The 27350-nt window shown below is 32.9% G+C and overlaps 1 protein-coding gene across 1 annotated transcript; it reads right to left on the reverse strand.

The window, feature by feature from the left end:
- Positions 1–2216: 2216 nt before the first annotated feature.
- On the reverse strand, positions 2217–26429 carry LOC139511981 (uncharacterized). Its single transcript, XM_071299230.1, has 3 exons — positions 26035–26429; positions 6117–6226; positions 2217–4093 (listed from the first exon to the last, which is right to left on the reverse strand). Exons 1-3 carry the CDS (start codon positions 26419–26421, stop codon positions 2362–2364), a joined length of 2229 nt encoding a protein of 742 aa, XP_071155331.1. The 5' UTR covers positions 26422–26429; the 3' UTR covers positions 2217–2361.
- Positions 26430–27350: the final 921 nt, after the last annotated feature.

The raw sequence follows: 27350 nt of genomic DNA on the forward strand, positions 1-27350 counted from the left end.
GAAGACTCAACTATTCAAGGGAACAACAGATACCCAATCAGGTTACACAGGAAGAGTCGTTTGAAATATCATTGTTGATTGGAACATACTTATTTTGGGATATAGAACTATAATGAAATAGTCCAACCGCCTATAGTCTGAATAAGGTTTCTTACTATCCGGTCTAATAAGGGTAAGAGAGAAAACGCGATATGTGCTTATATATTTGATAGTCTTGATCGCAAACATCAGAGGAATACGATATTGAAATGTCTTAAAAGTATAAAGACATAACGCACAGACGTACTCGACCGAATGGAATAGCAAGTGCCAAGGTCCGGAAGAAGATACGGAAGTAGATTGCCATTGTAGATGAATATGGTAAAATGTGCATTGTTATTAAATGCAATATCAGTATTTAGTTTAAATATAATCTTAAATTAATCCTAATTCTATCTTATTCATTCAAATGTGACGTCATTTTTCATTTTTTGATGATCTGTTTTACAAATTCAAATGACGTCATTTTTTTGTCATTTTTTACAATATCAAATATGACGTCACTTGGCGTTGAGGTTTAAACTTATTCGGATGTGTCTACATTTTGTGTTGCAAATGTTTGGTTATGTAATGTATTTCAGTTGTTTCCTGTAGTTAGTTAATACTTCAGTTTTATCATGTACATCTTTTGTATAGTAATTTTATAAATTTACTGTTTGCAAAAGTATAAATCATTCTAAATAATAGGGATGTTCTGGTAACTAACAGAAAACCCTGGCCGTTTTTGGCACAACTTTTTTGATCTTTTGGTCCTCGATGCTGTTCGACTTTGTGCTTGTTTCGGCTTTCAAACTTTTGTATCTGGGCGTCACTAGAAGATCTTGTGTGGACAAAATGCACTTCTGGCGTATTAAAATTTTGAACTTTGTTGCCTTTTGTGGGCTGTTATTCGTGTGTTTCTTTGTCAATTGTGTTCTCCAACTTATTTATATTGTAGTCCTGTGGTGTTGAGTTGTCATTTTAATGTTATATTTCACATGGCTATAAAAGAGGGAGGTTTGGCATGCCATAAAACCAGGTTCAATCCACCATTTTTTCCTTTAAAAATGTCCTGTACCAAGTCAGGAATATGGCCATAGTTATATTATAGTTCGTTTTTTTGTGTGTTACATTTTAACGTTGTGTCGTTTGTTTTCTCTTATTTTTGAGTGTAAATTCACATTGCGATAAGACGTGTCACGGTACTTGTCTATCCCAAATTCATGTATTTGGTTTTGATGTTATATTTGTTATTCTCGTGGGATTTTGTCTGATGCTTGGTCCGTTTCTGTGTGTGTTACATTGTAGTGTTGTGTCGTTGTTCTCCTCTTATATTTAATGCATTTCCCTCAGTTTTAGTTTGTTACCCCGATTTCGTTTTTTGTCCATGGATTTATGAGTTTGAATAGCGGTATACTACTGTTGCCTTTATTTGCCATTGTAGATGATTATGGTAAACAATATTAACAATTTGAAAAAAGTCTTCAAGATAAATTGAAATTGTTCTTTTATGTTAATAGGAACTTTGTTAATTTTATTCAAGTTAGTACATTCATTCAGAAAGAAATGTTTAAATTGTATTTCTTTTAAAAATGGACAGCAAATGTGTAATATGTGAAAATTTCTATTTTTTGCGACGCCCAGTATGTCGAGATTTTCCCTGGATAAAAATATTCTATAGGTTGTACTTAACCATTGTCGACGTTTTCGACTCAAGTAACTCACAATGGGTGCTTATTTGTTTTTATTAAAATGGATGTCTGAAACATGTCTTTTATCATAACGTAAATTACAACAGTTTGATTTTTTTCAAACGTTATGGAAAATGTTTCAGGCTGGTTATGAACCATATTTAGTTATTAGGGAAGATACACAGCGTACTTACAGCATAACGTTTTGAAGCTCAGCTATCAACGTCTTAAGGTTGATGATAAAAAAATGAAGGCATAAGTAGTTCCTTGTATTTATTTTGGGATGCGAGGAGAGTCACCGAGTCAAATTCGTATCCCTTTAGATGACGACAGATACATTTTCTAAAACGCTTTATTGGTTAGATGACAAGATACTTCATACTTCGTAAAACTTGACTAATGTTCTAACTTTTTTATCTGTCATATGCCAAGTTTGCCTTCTTGAAAACAAATACTATAAACTATGAATATTTATTTTATTTACTAACATTCCAAACATTTGCCAAATCTTATCTTTCTTTAGAAGAGAATTCTATAAGAAGAAGTATTACATTGAGTATGTAAAGAGCTCTCAACAGTGATTAACATGGGGGAAAATTTATATAACAGTTTTAAAAGAGTGACATGAGAAAAGTTTCCCATTTCCTTTTTCTCACGACCATGGATTTTTCTTTCTATAGTCACAAACAAAAACAATCGGAATCTGGTTTTCATCTTGTTGAGGAACAGAAAATTTGGCTGAACTCCAAACCAAGGACTCAGCACCTCGATATGTACTACTGTAATATTGTTTACCCTTTGCTGTTATTTCAATAGCTCCTTGAGTTTTTCTGTATCGAAAGAAACGGCGCTTTTGACGACCTGGAATCAAAATCATCGGTTGGCAAGCAATTCCACATTCATCTATCGCAGTGATAAAAACTTTCGTCGCGTTTTGTTCCGGATGTTTGATACCAATATACGAAATTTCTGTTGAAACTGTGCGTTTGTTGTCCAAAAAGACTGTGTCTTCATATATTCCAAGGTAATTTAATCCATACGATGATACTCTAACTTTAAACAAACCCGATTTATCGTATATGCATGACTTCTTTTTGGAACGTGCTTTAGAATGCAAATTTGAAGCAAATGCTAATGGTTGTCCATCAGAAAACACATCAGAATCATTCAGTGTACGCCCTTCCATGTTTACTGGATATGACGGGTAAACTGTATCACCATGTCGTAGATTGACAACTTTGACTGGAACAAATACCCACAAACTTTTTCCTACTCCGCAATCTAATCTAAACGTGTTCTGTATTGGATTCCCAGCGCATGGTTTATGGAATTTTGGTATTTTTAGTTCGTCAATAGAAGGCATTTGTTGCGGACTATGTTTATTATTAATATTAGAGGAAATACCAGGACTTCCATGATTTCCATGTGTCCCTGATCGGTTTCTAACAATTGGTGTATTTGAGATAGAAATAGGCTGCTTTTTCAATGTTTTCAATGCAGAGAAAAATTCCTCAGCTGTTATTTTTCGACCAGATACACCTGTAGACAAACCTGTAGGTCCTGGCCGACCACTTGCGCCTGATTGAAAATTCAACTTTCTGCCTGGAGGCAATGGCAATTTTCTATTGAATCCGTTATTGACAGGAGAGGTTGGAAATCTCCTGTTGTGTATTTCAAAAACTTCTCCTGGAGTAACGCTGGGTAAGGCAGCTGCTGATCCTTTAGAAACACATTTTCCTTCAAAAATGTCACAATCAAGCCACTTTGATCCACATTTTGATTTCTTGACGCTACACCATGGTTGAGGTGCACAAGTATAATAAGTCTCTGTCCAGAAATTCTTATAACCATCAGCATTCGTAAGATTAACATTGTTGAATGGTGGCAGATTTGCCATTAAGCTAAAAGATTGATGGTCAAGACTGTCCGAAACTCTGCCTGGATAGATTTCCGGGCTTCCTCCCCTTTGTTTCTCAAGATCTCTATAAGTCTCCCATATGCAATCAATAAAAGCATGGTGCATGTAGAAAATAGGATCGAAAGGAGCTATGTCCAAGTTTTTCATATCGCCACCAACCCATCTATGAACACCGTTATGTAATGATTCTAAAGAATTTACAAAATCCCAGTGGTCCGTTTTAGTATCGAATAAATCAGCCAATTCTGCTTTAGTAATAAGGTCTTTAAGTTGATCGTTATTTACACTTCGTATTATTTGTCTTGGCCATCCTACGAAAGGCTCTGAAACAGTTCCATGTGCTTTTCCGAGAAATTTGTCAGTAAAAACAATAGTGTCTGTTGGAGAGTGCATCTCACTATCTAATGTGGAATCCCAGTATGGTAGCATGACATTTGGGTTCTTTTCTTGCAATGCTAGCTCGTACCTTTTATATAAGACATAAAGAGAAAGTGTCATTATTGACATCATAGTATTTCAAGATAAGTCTAAATAACATACCATAACTGTTTCTAATGCAAACAAATGAACCTTCACAATTTGCGTAGGGTTAAACAATATATGTACACATAAACCTGTTTGCTTTTCTAGCCACTATGTCGTAAAACCAAACATTTATCAAAGATACCAGGATTATAACCAATGCCCCGAATAAATGCAGCTTCAAAGGTTAAATGATTACTTAAAATTAGGATGGAGTCATTACTGCAGAAATCTAGCTTAAGATGATACAGCCGTTGGTTGGACATGACCACTACAGAAAACCATTCAAATGAACACTATGTGTGTGAGGTAACGGTAAGTCATAAAAATCACTAAACAATCGGTTGATGGAACCTTCATATTTAAATGCGTAAGTATATTACGCATTTAACCTTTGCAGCTGAAATTTTCTGAGTTTAAATACTAGTATATAATTTACAATGTTTTTATTCGATTACAGAATAATAGGTTTTGGATGGAGAGTTGTTTTTTAGATGGAGAGTTGTCTCCTTTGCCCTCACACCACATCTTCCTATATATATCTATATGATAGGAAAACGATTTTTTTTTCGAGGAGCATAATATTAAACAAATACTGCAACTACATCTATCTATTCGTATCGCACCTTGGGTTAATTATCACGTTTTGATTGGTTTGAAACCGTCACATGGTGACCCCCTATGGATTTATAGGGGTTAGTAAATTTCATAGGGGTTTATGACGTCACGTCTACTGTTAATGGTGACGTCATCAATTGATGTTGTGTTTCATTTAAGAAATAACTCATGGGGGCTTGAATATATCGTGATTTTACCACGGGTTGGCCCTTTATGACAAATATTTTACCCTGGGCGATATTCAAGCCCCCATGAATTATTTCAATTCTAATAGGACAAATAATGCAATTGTTTTGGATCGAAGCGCTATAGGTGAAGGCATTATTTGCCGTTCACATAAATAAACACACTACTAAATTGACGTAAAAGAATGGATCAAACTGAATAAGTGACATACTTAAACTATTTACCATAACATATTTAGATAGGTTTTGAGGAATCTAAATGATAATTGTACTTATATGTCGTGTATGTATTATACACAAAACGGCTTATATAACACATTTTAGCATCGTTTGTTTACGTTTCCGTGTTGTGATGATTTTCGGTTTCAAAAGCGTGTATTTCCCCGTAAAATGCTTATATTCTGACGTCATTGTTCCATGACGTCGGGTTGCTCATTCATAAAAAAAGCATTTGACGTGGGAGTACGATCGAAACTGCCCAAACAATATATTCATATTTTACCACGGGTGTGTACTCAAAGCATTTGAAGGACGTCATGTTAGAATGTATATTTTTCAACAAGATGCAGCAGAAAAAATCCAGCGTGTGATAAATTAGTTATACGGTTAACTACTGACCTCCTTCGGACCATAGAGGGTAACTAAAATCCATAGGCATTCGGCTTCCGGCCTCACTCCCTATGGGTTTTACTAACCCTCTATAGATCCGTAGGGGGTCAATAGCGAACCATAAAACTTATATTGGAGACTATAAGTAAATCCTAAAATTGATGCATATATATGCATCCCCTTGATTAACATATTTATGATGTTTTTTGTTTGCGTGCTATATAATAGTACCTGTATATATCGATATCGTGTTGATGTTCATTTTAGATGCCATTCATACGTTTGCTTGGTGGTTTCTTTAACATTTACTCAATAATATTTTCGTTCATAGCAATCATACTACATACAAAGAAAACTTTTCATGCTGTTTGGCGAAAAATCTGAAGCATTCTATTATTCAGTGGCTTGATTTTAGTACCTAAAACTATGCATGACAATTTTAAGAAATCCTGTGGCGTTGCTAATTGCTAGTTATAAAGTAAGTAATAAAAATACGGTTTAAGTATATATTTTTCGAGTATTTTAATTCGATCCATAGATAAAAGATATACTTACATAACTAGGTAATATCTATGCCAACCAACAAAACCTATTCCATTGTGAGCAGTGTGAAGTGTATTTTTGTGATATATAGCAAGAGCATCATACTTATTTGGCTGTACACTCTGAAAAATTATGAATTAACTTATTAAAGCTATATAACAATTAGTAGACTATCAGACAAATGAATAACATAAAAATGTCTCAAACTAGTCTTTGTGTTTACACGCTGAATTTCTAATTCAATATTCTTTCTTTATGAAATAAAACTTTAGATGCATGCAATAGAAAATGTTTTTGTGCATTTCTTTCATTCAAAATTTGTTTTCTCAAGTTTTTAAGCACATAGATCAAGCGACTGACAATTCGGAGATGTTCATGGCAATTGTAAGATATACTAGAATACAATTATCCATGTAAGACAAACGGACAGGGAAGAAAACAACTACAGTTAAGGATAAGTAAAAAAAAACCATACGGCATCGTCTTTTTCCCCCAAATAATCTCATATGATAACTGAGAAAGATTTAAAAAAAAAACACCAACAGCTTGTTATATAAACATTAAACGAACAACAAATATGCCAAACAACATTAAGAGGTAAGTCGTCCAGCTTGTGATATGTGCATACATATGGAACGTGATTAAACGTGAATAATACAACGTTTAAAAAGTAAAACACTAAAAATGATATTTTTACCAATTCAATTCAAATCTTTATTGCCATAAAACTACATATTTATAATATGTGACACAACATAACAAAATGAAAAGAAAAAATAACAACAAGATCATTAATATACAAAAGTAAATATTTTAAGAGTCCCATGTCCTCAGTTCAATAGACTGTTTTAAAAAGGATCCTAGCTTATTTACCTGAATGTTTGAAATTGGGTTGAGTATATATGTTATTTTATCTATGTCATTTAAATTGTGGATATTTTCATTTATCACAAAATCAAAATAAACTTTTCTATTATTATGGTTTTTATTACAATATAAAAAGAAATGAATTTCATCTTCAATTTGTTTACAGTTTTTGCATAATCTTTCTTCTCTTGGTATTTTAAGGTATCTTCCCTTTTCTATTAATAAATTATGGTCACTTAATCTAAATTTTGTGTTCAGTTTTCTGAATTCAAGTTTTGAGCAAGTTAAATATATTTCTTCTGTATTATTTATTTTTACATGTTTATAAATAGTGAGTTTGCCGTTATCCTTTATATCTGATAGTTTATCAATTACTAGTTTTTCATAAAAATGCTTCAATTTTAATTGTATTTGTTCTCTTATATTTTTAGTTGTCTCTTGTGAGGAATATGTTTTCAAAGTGTCCAAATCCATACCAGTTTCTTTTACTATATGTTTTACATATGAGAACCAAGAATAAATTCCTGCAGAGTCTAAGTTTTGAGAAAAAATAAAGGATTCTTTTATTTCATCAGAATATAATCTAATAAGATACAATATAGATTGAAATTTAATATTAAGTTCCAGAGGAAGTCTCCCAAGATCAGCTCTTGCACCTAAATTTGATGAAGTTGTCCTTATACCAAGTGTATATTTACAAAACTGAAGGTGTAATTTCTCTATAGGTGTTTTATTAATGAAATAAAAGGGGTATTATTGTTTTCCAGAGTTATTTGCTCTTTTTTTGGCCCTAAAATATGTTATATAGGAGTCTAAAAATGTAGCTTCTGAATTATATAAAGCTATAGGTTTAACGAATGAATCAAAGAGATTATTTTCAACTTTAACTGGTATATTATTCAATAGACTAGTATATGACTTCATAATAAAGAGAACTGTTTTAGCTTTTTTTGTTAGATCTATAGTACTGTGCGAAAGATTTCCATTATTTTTAATCAACATTCCTAAAAATTTGTACTCATTTGTGTTTGATATTGGAATATCTTTGTATGTTGCAAATGAGTAAGCTGTTTTGGAACAGTTTTGCTTAAAATCATAGTTTTAGTTTTATTAACGTTTACACTTAATTGCCAATTATCACAAAAAGCACTTAAATTGTTTAAACTATTTTTTAATCCCTCTTTAGTTTTAAATATTAAAAAAAGATCATCTGCAAATAGAAGAGAGCTAATATTTGAAGAAACTAATGAAACTGGATCTGAATTTCTTTTATCTTACTCTTTGATTACATCATTATAAAAGAGGTTAAATAATGTTGGACTCAATGAATCCCCTTGTTTTACCCCTCTTGAAATGTTAAAATATTTAGAAAATTGACTTTTATATTTAATTGAAGATTCTGTTTTGTTATATTGCTCTTTTATTACATTGAAAAATTGTTTTCCAACACCTGTTTTCACTAATTTATACAAAAAACCTATTCTCCATACAGAATCAAATGCTTTACAAATATATAACCTTTTTTTTCTTTTTATGAGTGTATTTATTTATTAAAGATTTTAATACAAAAATGCTGTCAAGACTCCTATGGTTTTCTCGAAAACCAAACTGGCTTTCACTGAGTTGCCCATCTATAATTTTATTCAATCTGTTATTTAAAATTGCATTAAAAAAATTGGAAGACAATTAATTAAAGAAATACCTCTGTATTTATTTAGATCATTAAGATCTCCTGAATTATGAAGAGCTATCACAAAAGAATTCGTCCAAGTATTTGGATATTTCATTAGTATTTCACTGAGGACAGGAGACTATCACTGACAATTGCATAATCTACAGTACTATAATCAATATTTGACATACAAGTAAAATAACCAAGAGAACCGCCTACATATCTTCCATTTAATATGCGTAGTCTCGAAGATAAGCACAGCTCTAATAAATTAAAACCCTGTGTATTTAGAGTTAATTCTTGATTTCTTCTATCAAGTTTATTATCAGATTTGTATTCATCTGGTAGAACATTTTTATCATCAAATAAGTTAATATGAGGAGAGTCTTCTTCAATATAATCTGGAGTTTTTGCTGACCTTGCATTAAAATCTCCTATAAGTGGTATTTTACCTTTACTAGAAAAACAGCATATTTCTTTTTCCAGAGATATAAGATCATGATCCTAATTGCTTGATGAAATAGGTGGTATATATACCGCGCATATAAATACATCTTGGGAGAACCCGAAGAATGATTTATCTAGTTTAAGCCAAATGCGATTTTTGGAAATATATGATTTTTCTAAGTGTACAACTCCCTTCCAAAATTGATTTTTTCTTTTAATGTAAATGATAATACCACCACTATGACGTTTTGATTTCCCCCCCCCCCCCCTGGATTTTGAGATAAAATTAAAACCCTGGAATTTTGAACTCTGTGGTGTCTCCTTTCCATGTCTCAAGTAGAATATTTATATCATTATTTAATAAATTGACAAGTATTTGGTCGTTAATCTTATTCCTGAGACCACGCACATTCCAAGATGAAATTGACATTTGAGTTTTTTTTTGTATTCATAGATTAACATTTTGCTATTGATCTGAAAGCTGATATTTCTGTTTTTTTTTGACAATCTGAGTTTGTAATTTGAAATAAAATATAACAGAAAAAGCTTATTCAATATATAAACAGTGTGAAATCATTATTATGATTATATTAGACATTAATAAGTATTATTATAAACTGTTCAAAATATTTCTATTGGAGCAACTATATGACTAGTTTTTGATATAAAAAAACTTAAAAAATTGTTATCAATATGTGTTCTCTTTTTCAACAAATTGTTGATATAATTGTAATACACTAAAAATTAATGTTTTCTTTCTACGCCTTTTCTTTAAAATATCATGGCATTAAATATTTTAAATACTTAATTTTTTTTTGAAATAGACAAAAATGAGTTTCTTATCAATTTATTTCTCTCTTTTACAACAAATTATATATAATGGACTAACATTATACTACAATGTACAGTTCACGTCTTAAGCAAGCATAAAACTTATTTCTACTTTTTGTACAACTACGTTTGTATTCTAATCTAAATTGACATATTTACTACCTTTTTCTGTACATCTCATTCATCAGCATCTCTAACAATGGTGTAATAGTATTTTCATTCATTGTACTATTTTTGTTATTATCTACAAAATGCTCATTGCCTCTGTGATTTTCATAACCTGACATGTAATTTTGACCACAGTATGGACCTAACCTTTGACTTTGTCCATTATAAAGATTTGACATTTGACCTTGTCCACGATATGAACCTCATGGATAATGATAGTTAAAATTGTCATATCTAGTTAGTGAAAAACTTCCCTTTTCTTTCCTATACACATTTGCTTTTTGACTTTCTTGCATGTAACTATTGTTAATTTAACCTTTGTCCAAGTTTTTAGACACTCTTTTTTTATGTTATGACTTGTTCATTAAAATATCACCAATCACCAATAACAATGGACCAAATTCCAAATATACCCATTCTCCGGTTTTCTGCCCTTGTATCAAAATAGTATTTGTACTAGAAAATATTGTAATAGTAAATTGTTTTTTCTTTTAATCGATATTGCTATAACTGTTTTATCTATTTCGTGAGGAAGGGGTGATTTCCAATCGATTTTCTATCATCGTTGATTGTTAACGGTTTGGTTTTTTTATCCAGGTCGTTCCATTTATGTAGGTAATTTTCACCTGCTCCAATAGACCACTTTCGAGTTCATCCGTCACCGATAAAATAACTCGTCAATTATACGCGCCTTTATGACGTCATTTATCTGATAGAGGGGTTAGCCTGTATCCCTGCACTATTTACGTTCATCAAGCGTCTAAATGATCGTCATTGTGCAGGATAAACTAGACATAATGGTTGTTCTGTAGGTACTTAATGACAATTCCCTAATGACAGCAGTGCTGATTGTCAATTTTGAGAATTCAATTTGCCGAATAATTCGCACAATATAAAATTATAGTTTTTCAACAACTCGCTCAACATTGGAATGGAAGTGACGATGCCCCTAAACGCACAAATGACGTCCAGAGTTTTTGACGGAAATGCATCGAACTCGAAAGTTGTCTATTGTTTTTACATATCTTATAATAAAAGCTCTCCTCCAAAGGGCTATCACTATATTGCTTTGACACTTAAAAGTTGCCTGATTTGTACCTTCAGTATATTGAATACCGAGTCCTAGCTTTATCATACCCGGACTTGGCTGCATTTTTTCCATATTTTCTGTATAAATGGCTTATTTCTGATGTTGATGTTCATATATGTTTTGACACTAGTTAATATTCAGTCACTTATGTATTTTATGTGATCATTCCTGTCAGCTTTCAGACCAAAAACCGCAAACTTATCTGGAGCACGTTGTGCTGCGTGTCAACCGGAAGACGGCCATTGTATCAACCAATTTACTAAAGTTTAATATCGAGCAACAGTAAAGGTCACTGACAAGTACAAATTAGGAGACAGGAAATGAATGACGAAAAGCTTTGATTTGTACTCATGAAATATCGGGGTTAGTCGTATTAATGTTGATATGTTTAGTATATAATAGTAGTAGACGTTTAAAATTGGCATTTTTTTCCGTGATATTCTTCTTGAAAGACCTGTCAAATAACTAGATGAATACAGACAAATACAATTAGTTTTTCTTCTACATTTTGCTTTTGATATCGTCATTCGATTATGCCTAATGCTTCCTAATGATGAACTTTCAATATATATATATATATAAAATAATTCAACAGCACCTGCATAAGGAGTATATTTCTCTCAGTTGATTTGTTTATACAGGAGTGGCATTTCCTTCACGATGTGCTTGACAAAGGGATGATGCGCATAAGGAAGCTATTAAACGATTATTTACAAGAAGTTCAGTTGGAATCATCCCTTCAAAAACTTTACATGCAGATGCTAACACGATTTGATTTAGGGTTATGGAAGGGTACGCAGATTATGATCCACATGAGGCACCCGTCGTGTTGCTTATATATGTACAAACCCAATTATAAGTCTTATTTGGTAAGCCACATTTGGAGAAAGGGGACTGGATTGTAGATACGACAATTTGAACATATCCGTTGTTATATGTGATAATGTGACACGAATATTCCATAATGGGATTGGAAAAGCAACTGGTGATTGCGCCCGTAAAATTAACGAAGAGATGATTTCAACTTCATCACTTTGAACTCTTGTTTTTTAGCTTTCTTTGCGATAGCAATCCTCTATCAAGTTTATCCTGATAGAAACCACTAGTACTCACTGCTACATAGATATGGATAGTTCATAATTATGAAGCTGATATATATAGTGACTGTATAATGAATTGGTTCGTTATCCAATACGGTATATAATAATTGTTCAGTTAGATTGCTGACAAATAAAAATACATTGTGTATAAAATAATAATACAACATCTTCACACTCTTAAAACACATGTCTTATGTCTATCTCTGGATTGGCCTTCCGTGACAAGGTAACACTACGACTATCGAAGCTATATTTTTATATAGCGGATATGATCGAGAGGTCTAGAGCGCTGGACATGAGGCTAAGCGATTGGTGCTGTAGTGTACCAAAGCCGTGCGTTCGAATCCCACAGAGGGACGGACAAACATTTGTCTTGTTTGTCCGTCCCTCTGCGGGATTCGAACGCACGCCTTTGGTACACTACAGCACCAATCGCTTAGCCTCATGTCCAGCGCTCTAGACCTCTCGATCATATCCTCTATATAAAAATATTGCTTCAGCAGAAAAATCTAATTCTATCACTGTTGGGTGTAATTTTCAGACTTGAAAATTACTCCAAACAGTGTTAGAGTTAGATTTTCTACTGACAATTTTTTGTTCGTCCCTCAGCGGGATTCGAACTCACACCTTTGATACACTACAGCACCAATCGCTTAGCCTCATGCCCAGCGCTCTAGACCACTCGACCACATCCGCTTTATAAAATTATAACTTCAATAGTCGTCGTGTTACCTTGTCACGGAAGGCTAATCTAGAGATAGACATGAGACACGTGTTTTTTTAAGCGTGTGTAGATGTTATATTATTAGTTTTATACACAATGTATTTTTCATTTGTCAACAATTTTTATATATCATACTAGAACACACCCGTGATATCGCGGGTCCGTGACTGAATTAAAGTATATAACTATGCGCAAGCCTTATTTCAGTATTAGTACTGTCATCTGATAAAGTCATGCCGATTATAAGATACAAAGTTTTCTCTGCTATCAAATCTTTCTGTTTGAACCGGCGAACTGGAACTTATCAATTATTGGTAATATTAATTATTTAGAAAGCAAAAGGTCCTGGAATGGAGTATTTTTTAATCTACACCTTTGTACTACATTAATTATATATAAAGTTGAATTCTTTGATTCGTCGTTTTTACGTGATGACGGCTGACAAATTGGACCTCGTAATTTTTATTATTATAGATGGGATCATGATGCATTTCATTACACAGTCACTAGAAATAAGTATATCATACAAACAAGTCTAAACAAGTGACAAACCATACAATATATATGCCCACTCAGAGTGATAGAGATACATGGTTAATACAAATATTTATATAAGTCTGAAAATTACTCCAAACAGTGTTAGAGTTAGATTTTCTACTGACAATTTTTTGTGCGTCCCTCAGCGGGATTCGAACTCACACCCTTGATACACTACAGCACCAATCGCTTAGCCTCATGTCCAGCGCTCTAGACCACTCGACCACATCCGCTATATAAAATATAACTTCAATAGTCGTAGTGTTACCTTGTCACGGAAGGCTTATCTAGAGATAGACATGAGACACGTGTTTTTTCAAGCGTGTGTAGATGTTATATTATTAGTTTTATACACAATGTATTTTTCATTTGTCAGTAATCTAACTCAGCAATTTTTATATAAATATATATATATATATAAATCTAACTCTAACACTGTTTGGTGTAATTTTCAGACTTATATATATATATATATATATATATATATATATATATAACTCGTCTAAACATCAACCCAACAATGTTATCTGTAAATTTGCTTTCGCAAATTTTTGGTTCTTCCCTCGCCGGGATTCGAACCCATGCTACTGTGATATCGTGACACCAAATCGCCTGCACTGCAGCCGTCCCGCTAGACCACACGACCACCTGGGCTCTCAATAAAAGAGCTTTCGGTGGGCATGTGTTACCTTTCCACGTCAGTTTTAATCTAGCGGCGTACTACAGTACATGATATATAAGGCATGAAGATGTTATTGTTACAGATCAGCTAAATTATCTATAGTAAAGGATCCTACAAATTAATGTAAGATACAGTCACAGAAAATAATTATATTCATAAGTACGTCTGAGTCAGTGACAACCCTACAACAGATGTATCCATCGGATCGCCATCAATGATGGTGATACATGGCTGTGTACATAATGTATATACAACTCGTCTAAACATCAACCCAACAATGTTAGATCTGTAAATTTGCTTTCGCAAATTTTTGGTTCTTCCCTCGCCGGGATTCGAACCCATGCTACTGTGATATCGTGACACCAAATCGCCTGCACTGCAGCCGTCCCGCTAGACCACACGACCACCTGGGCTCTCAATAAAAGAGCTTTCGGTGGGCATGTGTTACCTTTCCACGTCAGTTTTAATCTAGCGGCGTACTACAGTACATGATATATAAGGCATGAAGATGTTATTGTTACAGATCAGCTAAATTATCTATAGTAAAGGATCCTACAAATTAATGTAAGATACAGTCACAGAAAATAATTATATTCATAAGTACGTCTGAGTCAGTGACAACCCTACAACAGATGTATCCATCGGATCGCCATCAATGATGGTGATACATGGCTGTGTACATAATGTATATACAACTCGTCTAAACATCAACCCAACAATGTTAGATCTGTAAATTTGCTTTCGCAAATTTTTGGTTCTTCCCTCGCCGGGATTCGAACCCATGCTACTGTGATATCGTGACACCAAATCGCCTGCACTGCAGCCGTCCCGCTAGACCACACGACCACCTGGGCTCTCAATAAAAGAGCTTTCGGTGGGCATGTGTTACCTTTCCACGTCAGTTTTAATCTAGCGGCGTACTACAGTACATGATATATAAGGCATGAAGATGTTATTGTTACAGATCAGCTAAATTATCTATAGTAAAGGATCCTACAAATTAATGTAAGATACAGTCACAGAAAATAATTATATTCATAAGTACGTCCGAGTCAGTGACAACCCTACAACAGATGTATCCATCGGATCATATATATAAGTCTGAAAATTACACCAAACAGTGTTAGAGTTAGATTTTATACTGACAAATTTTTGTCCGTCCCTCAGCGGGATTCGAACTCACACTATATATATAAATGTCTAAGAATATAACTTAAACACGCTAATTAATACATTAAAAGTTCTAGTAGATTTTCAATAGAAATACGCAATATTTCGCTAAACAAATTAGCTTCTTCATGTGTGTGCCTCTCTCAAGGTGAAATTGGATACATGACAAAAAATATTTTTGTAGCTTAATCTATACAAGAGTTGAGGAAAAGTGTAACATATTGAGTCATGTTGCATAAAATATGTTTGTAGCTACAACTACATGAAGTTGGAGTAAAAGTTTAACACATTTATAGATGTTCGATTAATTGTATGAATTTCTATAAATTAATTTGTATGATTTCAAGATAATTATGGTTTTGATTTGCTTTTAAATCTTTTTCCGTCTCTCTCATTGAGTCCATCAGGTTCAAGAATTCGTAACTGGTGCATCCAAAATCTGAATGTAGGACAGAAAGTCACAGGACAAAAAGTCACGGACAAAAAGTCACAGACAACAAGTCACAGGACAAATAGTCACAACTCAGTTTTGAGATATTTTTTTTTTAACAGGAAAACACTTATGTTAAAAATATTTTTTTTGTATTTTTCTTGAAGTTTTATATATGAAGCATTATAATTTATTCAATAAATATCAATAATGATCAAATAATTGTTATAAAAACAAAATGTGAAAGTGGCTTGGTACTAAAATGGATTCATTTTGCCAATAAATATATCCTTTGCTAGATTAAAATTTAATACATTTTCATTTATCAAGGTTTATGAGCAATTTCCTTAACTTAAAAACGAATATATATGTAATAAAAAGAAAACATTTCAAAATATATCTAAACAATTGTCAAAAAAATATTTGTGACTTTTTGTCCTGTGACGTTTTGTCCTATCAAATTTGTGACTTTATGTCCTGTGACTTTTTGTCCTGTGACTTTCTGTCCGTTTACCCAAAATCTCTCTCTTTTTTGTCTTCCTTGTGTATCCCAATTTTGATTTGTCTCAATGATTTGAAATGTGACGTTTTCAAAATTCTGTCCTGTTCTTAAAAGGTGTCTTGTTCCTTTCAGTGTTGAACTTTTACTCCAACTTCATGTAGTTGTAGCTACAAACATATTTTATGCAACATCAATCAATATGTTACACTTTTTCTCAACTCTTGTATAGATTAACTACAAAGACACCTTTTAAGAGCAGGACATAATTTTGAAAACGTCACATTTCAAATTATTTATATATTATATTATATTAACTGAATACCAAGTAGAAAACAATAAACTTGCGTCAAAGATGGTAAACCACAACATGAGATGCTAATTTATTTTACACCATATCCGGATTTCGACAATTAATGTCTCTTCAGTGATGTAAGGGGTCGAAGAGTATTTGGAAGGCCATTTAATTTACCTCAATTTAGGATAGACTCTTGAATTTTAAAGAGTCAAAATAGGATGAACAGATTATATAAACCGGAGGGAATATATAATACAAGCCCAAACGAAATAAATATAAACAAGTCTAAATTGAAAACAACGTTCGGGGTTAAACATCTTAGCGAGATCCCAACCCTCCCTTAACGTGGGACAGTGGTGTAAAAGTACTACATAAGAACGAGCTAGAAAAATCAGTTGCAAAAGGCTTATCTCATCAGATGGATTCAAATACAAATACTACAAAAAGTGAACGTGGCCGGGTACTTGTATATCCCGACAACAAAAATACACCAATTACAGATTTGAGAGTACTCGCAGCTACTGACACATAGTTCAAAGCCTCTAACAACTAATAAAATAAAACATGTATATATTTTATCGTGTGTTTTTTTTATGTTGTGATGTTATACTATTGTTTCAGAAAAATGGAGAAGGTTTGGTACCATTAAAACGTTTAATCCCGCTGCAAATGTTTGCACCTGTTCTAAGTCAGGAATCTGATGTACAGTAGTTGTCGTTTGTTTAAGTTATTTATACGTGTTTCTCGTTTCTCGTTTTTTTTCATATAGATTAGACCGTTGGTTTTCCCGTTTGAATGGTTTTACACTAGTAATTTTGGGGCCCTTTATAGCTTATTGTTCGGTGTGAGCCTAGGCTCCGTGTTGAAAGCCGTACATTTACCTATTATGGTTTACTTTTACAAATTGTTATTTGGATGGACAGTTGTCTAATTTGCACTCGCACCACATCTTCCTATATCTATATAAGACACAATTATCAATTAGTATACATCCAATATCCAATGGAGTTAGTGTCAAGACGTCATAAACAGTCAGAGAAAAACGTGATCTTGTGTAATTCCAAGATACAAGTATCGTAGATCCATGAATGTGTATATGTATATAACAATAAAATTTAGTTTGCTATTAGTTTACTGATAATAAAATCAATATTAAGGTAGCACAATACAAAGATTTTATAACTCCAACTCCCAAGTTTTAAAATGCTGTAACTTTCCTAATAATGCTTGAAAATTTATAAAAGTGGAAGTTATGGATAGCTAAAAGATTACTCTTTCAAATTAATGCAATGTTAGTATTATGCAACAATTATGTAACCAATTATAATGTTAACTGTGTCCAAAATATTTCCCCCCAAATTTCCATTTTCAATTGAAATTAGCTTCTGCATAGGTATTCATAGAGAGTTGATTTTATTATATGTTGTTCCTATGGCTATTATCTACAAAAGAGTGTCTCAGATTTCAGATAGAATTTATAGAACAAATTTTACACCTAATTAATCATTATCTTCTTTTATGTGGTTAGGATTTTTACACAAATTAGAGATTTATGAGAGAATGGAATATCATAGGGACAATTTGAGACACCCTTTTGAAGCCGTTGATGTGTTGATTAAGATTACGTTAAAATTTTCTGTATAGTTGAAGAGATGATAGAGCTAAATTCATTCCAGTGAATTGACCAAGATTTTGCAACTAATTACATAATAATTGATTACATAACGATTGCATAATAAAAATATTGAATTCATTTGAAAGATTATTCTTTTATCTATCTATATATATACCTCTTTTATTATTTTTTATACATTCATAAGAAAGTTACAGCATTTTAAAGGTTAGTGATTGGAAGTAAAAAAATCTTTGTATTGTGCTACCTTAATACCAACAAAAACAATATTCAATGATCTTACTACAGTGTTGAATTGGTAACCTTTTAGTATGAGTTTATTTAAAGGATCAATAAGTTTACCAGGATCGTTTCTGAAATTTCTGGGCAAAGTAAACAGCATTTCCGTAACAATTAGGATGTGCTATCCAGTTTGAAATAGGTTTCTTCAGGCACAACCAAATGCAAACTTCAGTCTTTTTTGTACTAAAGTTTTGTTTTAAAAAAACTCTTTTTGTCAATTTCTAGATGTAAGTTTTACAGAATTAACTTTAACATGTTCTATCCTTCATCTCAAGTTCGATTGGGTAGAAGCGTTCAAGGTAGTCACCAATATTTGAATTATTTATTGAAAGGAACGCATCTAGAACCAGAAAGGCTACGAAAGTCAAATAAAGAACGAAGTCAAAGAGAATAGATATATTGTAACCGTAAAATCCAAAAGATTAATCCAAATACAGCTAAATTATTACATTAATGAGAAAGACAATCCATAGAATTTTGGAATGTTTAAAATTTTCAATTAATCTATAATTTTGACTTTATTAATGATAATTCATGTCATTCAACCAAAAATTGTGCCAATGGTTGCAAATAACATGTTATATACGCCATACGCGCGTTTCGTCTACAAAACACTCATCATGGTTAGTGATGCTCGAATTGTGTGGCATATTGCATTCCATTTTAACAAAGATGACATTAATTACTTTAACCCTTGACTTGGAAAAATCAAAAAGAATAAATATAAATAATTACAAAAAGAACATCTGATTATTATTCATACACATAAGAAATCGAAAACATTTGATAATGAGTGAGAAACAAGTGTTATGTGCATAAAATTATGAATATTTCTATTGGTTTGAGCGGGTACAATTTGCGTGTTAAATGTTGCACTCGTATAAGAGTCGTATTTTAAAAGCAAGTAACAAGAATGGTCCTGTTTGAGCAGATACATCATTTAAAAAACACAAACACGTTCTATTGAGTTCTGAACCAATCATTAGATTGAGGAAACCCCCAGAGCAATCAATAAGTCAATGTTAATTTTAATCGATGCAGCCTAAGAATGACATAATATTATTATCAGTTCAAAAAGTACATTCGATACGCATGCACTTTAGTACACAAGCAAACTGTTTGAAGTACGTTTTAAATGAGACAAATGTCAATTGGTGTTCTCCATTTTTAAATGAAAGTTATATATCATTGTTCCGTAAAGTCTCGATTATCAAGACTCTAGATGTGCACAAGTTATTGTTCGCAGTAAGAACGATAACTATGGTGCAACGAGACTAAGTTCCGTAAAGGTTATCTGATTGGAACAACACCATTTCAGTAAATAGTCTTAACAATAGAACACAAGGGAATGTCATATTAAAAAGTCAAGCTTAATAGATTTTGCTTATTATAAAAAAAGGAAGAAAGGGAGATAATTAATTATTGTTTGGTGTTTGTGCTCCTATTATAAAAGTATAGAATGGCATAACTTTGTACTTGTTTGGCTTTATAAAATGTTTTTTGATATGAGCGTCACTGATGAGTCTTATGTAGACGAAACGCGCGTCTGGCGTACTAAATTATAATCCTGGTACTTTTGATAACTATAATAAAACAGGTGACGGGAGAATATAGGAGAGAAGGATTAAACATTGTAGTTATTAAAAGAGCTTAATAAAAAATAGAACTTTATATAAACTCGTTAATGTTCATTTCAGTGAGCACCCCTATCACTTCCCTTCTCCCCTGAACAGTCGTTTTAAAATATATTAAATTTTAACAAAAATTTAATTAATACGAACAAAGCGTAAATATATATATATACTACAAAAAATATGCAGGATAAAGATGTGATTCAGAAATGAAAACGAATATCCATGCGGTCATATCGCAATATCTGATTCTTCACAATTATTTGTTAAATATACATATATAAATAAAAGTCATGTTTATATAAATAATCATCATGATCATAGTCAATCTATTAATACAAACATTTCGTCACTCGATAATATAAAAACACTAGATGCATATATAACATAAAACGAACTAAGTTAGTTCAACGGATATTGCCTCTAATTTAAAAAAAATGTCCTTAAATAAATCCCATGCTATATTTCCATTTAATAGCAATAAAAAGATGTGGTGTGAGTGCCAATGCGACATCTCTCAATCCAAGTCACAATGTGTAAAAAGTAAACAAATATAGGTCAACTATAGGTCAATTATAGGTGAAATAGTAGTGTTACATTACAAAATACGGAAAGACACACTATGAAATGTCAATTAAAATTGCTTAAATCAAAAGCCATATGAACTAAAACAAGAAAATATCCACTGAATGAATCATTTTGATCTATGACACTGCAAAAACAATAGTATTAATAAACTAGAGGATCTAAAGAGCCTGTGTCGCTCACCTTGGTCTATGTGGATATTAAACAAAGGAAGCAGATGGATTCATGACAAAATTGTGTTTTGTTGATGGTGATGTGTTTGTACATCTTACTTTACTGAACATTCTTGCTGCTTACAATTATCTCTATCTATAGTAAACTTGGCTCAGTAGTTTCAGTGGAAAATGTTAGTAAAAATTTACAAATTTTATGAAAATTGCTAAAAATTGACTATAAAGGACAATTACTCCTTAAGGGGTCAATTGACCATTTTTGTCATGTTGACTTAATTTTAGGTCTTACTTTGCTGTACATTATTGCTGTTTACAGTTTATCTCTATCTATAAAAATATTCAAGAAAATAACAAAAACAGTAAAATTTCCTTAAAATTACCAATTCAGGGGCAACAACCCAACAACGGGTTGTCCGATTCATCTGAAAATTTCAGGGCAGATAGATCTTGACCTGATAAACTATATTTCAGATTTGCTCTTAATGTTTTGGGTTTTCAGTTATAAGCCAAAAGCTGAATTTTACCCCTATGTTCTATTTTTAGCCATGGCGGCCATCTTGGTTGGTTGGACAGGTCCCTGGACACATCTTTTTTTAAACTAGATACCCCAAAGATGATTGTGGCCAAGTTTGGATTAATTTGGCCAAGTAGTTTCAGAGGAGAAGATTTTTGTAAAAGATTACTAAGATTTACGAAAAATGGTTAAAAATTGACTATAAAGAGCAAAAACTCCTAAAGGGGTCAACTGACCATTTCAGTCATGTTGACTTGTTTGTAAATCTTACTTTGCTAAACATTATTTCAGTTTACAGTTTATCTCTATCTTTAATAATATTCAAGATAATAACCAATAACAGCAAACTTTCCTTAAATTTACCAATTTAGGGGCAGCAACCCAACAATAGGTTGTCCGATTCATCTGCAAAATTCATGGTAGATAGATGTTGACCTGATAAACAATTTACCCCATGTCAGATTTGCTCTAAATACTTTGGTTTTTGAGTTATAAGCCAAAACCTGCATTTTACCCCTATGTTCTATTTTTAGCCATGGCGGCCATCTTGGTTGGTTGGCCGGGTCACCGGACACATTTTTTAAACTAGATACCCCAATAATGATTGTGGCCAAGTTTGGTTTAATTTGGCCAAGTAGTTTCAGAGAAGAAGATTTTTGTAAAAGTTAACAGACGACGCCGGACGACGACGGACGCAAAGTGATTAGAAAAGCTCACATGGCCCTTTGGGCCAGGTGAGCTAAAAAGGGGGAGATGTGAAAAACACCTGAAAGACAATTTGGACACAATGTCGTTAAATGAAATAATGTTCACATATAGATATAATAATTTTGTTGCGTGGAGTACGGACATAAATGCCTCTGCTGGTGGACTATTAGTCCCCGAGGGTATCACCAGCCCAGTAGCCAGTACCTCGGTACTGGCATGAAAATACGGATTTTTTGTGTTATTAAAATTTGCTGTTACAAAATATTAGAAATTATTATAAATTAAGGAATGTATCTCCCTCATGCAAAGCTCTGATTCCTTTCACGAATTTGGTTATACTTTTTGGACCTTTTGGATTATAGCTCTTCAACTTTTATATATGCTTTGGATTTCAAATATTTTGGCCACGAGCATCACTGAAGAGACATGAATTGTCGAAATGCGCATCTGGTGCAACAAAATTGGTACCGTTGATTTTATTACTACCACTGGGTCGATGCCTCTGCTGGTGGACTATTAGTCCCCGAGGGTATCACCAGCCCAGTAGCCAGTACCTCGGTACTGGCATGAAAATACGGATTTTTTGTGTTATTAAAATTTGCTGTTACAAAATATTAGAAATTATTATAAATTAAGGAATGTATCTCCCTCATGCAAAGCTCTGATTCCTTTCACGAATTTGGTTATACTTTTTGGACCTTTTGGATTATAGCTCTTCAACTTTTATATATGCTTTGGATTTCAAATATTTTGGCCACGAGCATCACTGAAGAGACATGAATTGTCGAAATGCGCATCTGGTGCAACAAAATTGGTACCGTTGATTTTATTACTACCACTGGGTCGATGCCTCTGCTGGTGGACTATTAGTCCCCGAGGGTATCACCAGCCCAGTAGCCAGTACCTCGGTACTGGCATGAAAATACGGATTTTTTGTGTTATTAAAATTTGCTGTTACAAAATATTAGAAATTATTATAAATTAAGGAATGTATCTCCCTCATGCAAAGCTCTGATTCCTTTCACGAATTTGGTTATACTTTTTGGACCTTTTGGATTATAGCTCTTCAACTTTTATATATGCTTTGGATTTCAAATATTTTGGCCACGAGCATCACTGAAGAGACATGAATTGTCGAAATGCGCATCTGGTGCAACAAAATTGGTACCGTTGATTTTATTACAAAATAAATAGATTTATTGTTCATAGTATTAGAACAGACGTGAACATTTATCGTCATACTATTTACATTTTAAAAAAGAAGTAAAATCTTAAAAATACTGAACTCTGAGGAAAACCCAATCGGAAAGTCTCTCATCACACGGCTAAATCAAATGACAAAACACATGAAACGAATGGACAACAACTATCATATTCCTGACTTGGTACAGGCATTTTCAAAGGTAGAAAATAGTGGATTTAACCTGGTTTTATAGCGCTAAACCTCGCTCTTGTACGAAAGTCTCATTAAATTCCGTTATATTTACAACGATGCATGAACAAAACAAACATAATAAAAAAAAAATAGTCAAAATATTGGTACAGCAGTCGTCACTGTGCTACAATCTTAAATTTCAAAGCAGGTATATATTAAAAAAAAAGTAAATTTACATTGAACGAATAATTTTGATCTATGATAATGTTAATACGATATCAATAATAAACAAGAGTGCACACGCTGAAATGTCTCGCCTTCTATACTAATCATTGATATTATGTTGATAGTCTTAAGTATAAAGCTAAGCTTTATTACAACTGTCACATAAACTTTACATTAACCAAGATAACTAAACAAAGACCAATGAACCTTGAAAAAGAGGTCCAGGTCAGATGAACCATGCCAGGCAGACAGGTACAGCTAACAATGCTTCTATACAACATATATAGTTGACACATTACTTATAGTTTAAGAAAAATAGACCAAAACACAAAAACTTAACACTGTGCAATGAACCGTGAAAATGAGGTCACGGTTAAATAAAACCTGCTCGACTGACATAAAGATCATAAAATATTTCCATACACCAAATATAGTTGACCTATGGCATATAGCATTAGATAAAAAGACCAAAACTCAAAAACTTAACTTTGACAACTGAACCATGAAAATGAGGTCAAGGTCACATGACATCTGCCCGCTAGACATGTACACTTAACAATCATTCCATACAACAAATATAGTAGACCTATTGCATATGGTATGAGAAAAACAGACCAAAACACAAAAATTTAACTATAACCACTGAACCATGAAAATGAGGTCAAGGTCAGATGACACCTGCCAGTTGGACATGTACACCTTACAGTCCTTCCATACACCGAATATACTAGCCCTATTGCTTATAGTATCTGAGATATGGACTTGACCACCAAAACTTAACCTTATTAACCAATCCATGAAATGAGGTCGAGGTCAAGCGAAAACTGTCTGACGGGCATGAGGACCTTGCAAGGTACGCACACATCAAATATAGTTATCATATTACTTATAATAAGAGAGAATTCAACATTACAAAAAAATTGAACTTTTTTTTCAAGTGGTCACTGAACCATGAAAATGAGGTCAAGGACATTGGACATGTGACTGACGGAAACTTCGTAACATGAAGCATCTATATACAAAGTATGAAGCATCCAGGTCTTCCACCTTCTAAAATATAAAGCTTTTAAGAAGTGAGCTAACACCGCCGCCGTAGCCGCCGCCGCCGCCGGATCACTATCCCTATGTCGAGCTTTCTGCAACAAAAGTTGCAGGCTCGACAAAAATGGGAGATGTAAAACGACAACAAAAGACAATTTGGACAAAATGGCTTTAAATGAAATAACGAACACATATAATTATAATAATTTTGTTGAGTGGAGAACTGAAATATTTTACTAAATAAATAAATTTGTTGTTTTTTAGAACATAAGTGAAAAATTTTCGTCATACTAAAAACGTATGAAAGGTGGTATATATTAAAAAGAAAAGCGAGACGTTGTATAACACAAAATAAGTAAACATTGAATAACAAAAGTGCATTACAAATCAACAGCCCAAATTAAAGTACGATTTGAGCGTACTAGCATTACTGAAAGCTATTTATTGCGAACCCAATGAGTGATAGATTTCTATTAGAAGAAATGTAAAGGTCCTAGCAAATAAACTACACAATACCTATTGTATTCATTCAATAGGACAGGTGAACTTACAAAAGTTTAAATAGCCTGGTCAGATAGATATGGCACTGTGAAAAACTTTCATCGGATTCGCAGTAAAAGCCAAAAATAATAAATAATACAAAGTCATGAGGCAGAGACTTAAATCAATATAAAACACATCACTGGGATTTAGTGTTTAAACGCCATGAACAATCAACTTACACATGACTTGTGCAATGCAAAAAAAAAATATCGAAAGCCAGAAGGATGGTAATGATTTAACCTTAAAAAAATATGTATGCTATATATAGGTAAAACTGAACATCTTTCTAGTATCAAGTATGATATGGTAAAGTGCAATTTTCATATGGTACGAAATGATGCAGCATTTTTTTCCAATAGGGTACAAAATGGTAACGTATTCTTTCCATATGGAAAGAAATGGTAAAGCATTTTTCAATATGATGCGAAATAGAAAATCTTATTCTCTATATGGTATGAAAGGTTTCTTATTGTACAATAAATAAAGGCAACAGTAGTATACCGCTGTTTGAAATTCATAAATCGATTGAGAAAACAAAATGGTTTAGGTTCATGTACGAAATGGCAAATTCATAGTACAAATTGGTAATGTTTGGAACGAAATGGCAATGGTACGAAATGAATGGATATCGTTTATACGGAGCCCGTTGTATGTCATTAGCTTCCCAACAGCACCAGAATTAACTATAATGAATTTGACACTTACAGTATCTCTTTTTAAGTCGTTTATGGCTTTAAGATAATCCGCTCTTTCCTGATCAGTAAGCATTCTGTACTCTTTGCGCTGTCGTAGTTGCGACCCTGTCGTCTGTCGTTTAGGTCTATTCACAGAATTACCACTTCCCTGTAATGATGCAACGCTTGGTCGTTGTTGTGATTTTTCAACAAGTGACGAAAGCCAATCGAATGTCTGTTTTGACACCTTGTCACATGGTTTTCGATTCGACCACTGAAATTGTAGCAGGCAAGATGTGCTTATTTGCTCGTCCGTCAAAAGCAAACGTTTATCCCTTTTTCGTAAACATCGCCTTAGACTTGTTGGAATTTGTACTCGTTTAACATCGCAAATTATTGAAGCCAATAATGAACTCATAATGAAACATATCTAGGAATAAATAAAAGAAAAAATGACTAAGAATAATTTAAAAAACCGATACAAACTGTAAATAAAGGCAACAGTAGTAGACCAATGTTCGAGAGTCAAAAATCGATTGAGAAATAACAAATCCGGCGAACAAATCAAAACCGAGGGACACACATCAACTAAAAGAGGAAAACAAACAACAGTAACATCGAAGTGTATTAAAACAAAACGCCAACACACATAGAAACGAACGATTTCTAGTCACTTATGAACAATATAATGTATACACAGTTGAACTGATATCATAAACAAAAGTTTACGATTCGAAATATTTGTCATCCTACGACGTGCTATTTGGTATATAAAATAACGCTTATTTTGTTCGTGCTACAGAAGAGGTTTCTGGATTTACTTTCAACAGGAACACTCAAAACCTCCAACATGTGAAGCTTATGATATTTAAGACTTGTAAACAATTTCATCTATATTCATTACATCTCCAGGGCAAAATAAAGACATTCAACACTAAGGCCACACCAATTTAATTCCTTGTTCGACGGACCCGCCCCCACCTGTTTTTTATATTCCGTTTCCCGCATCCGGAAATGCAATCATGTCCATTTCCCGCACCGTTTTATTTGTAAATCTATAATACTAAAATTACGAGGTCCAATTTGTCAGCCGTCATCGGGTAAAAACGACAAATCAAAGAATTCAACTCTATATATAACTAATATAGGACAATGGTGTAGATTAAAAATTACACCACTCTAGACCCTTTTGTTTTCCACATAATTAATATTGCCAATAATTAACAAGTTCCGGGTCGAATACGATATCGATACCAATAGTATATTCACCTGTTAGCTATTACCTTATCTTTACGTTCCGCACTACCAAACGGTGTATTTAGGATTTTGCTATATACACGGGTCATA

This window comes from Mytilus edulis, chromosome 1 (genome assembly GCF_963676685.1).
Source record: "Mytilus edulis chromosome 1, xbMytEdul2.2, whole genome shotgun sequence".
Classification (NCBI taxonomy): domain Eukaryota; kingdom Metazoa; phylum Mollusca; class Bivalvia; order Mytilida; family Mytilidae; genus Mytilus; species Mytilus edulis.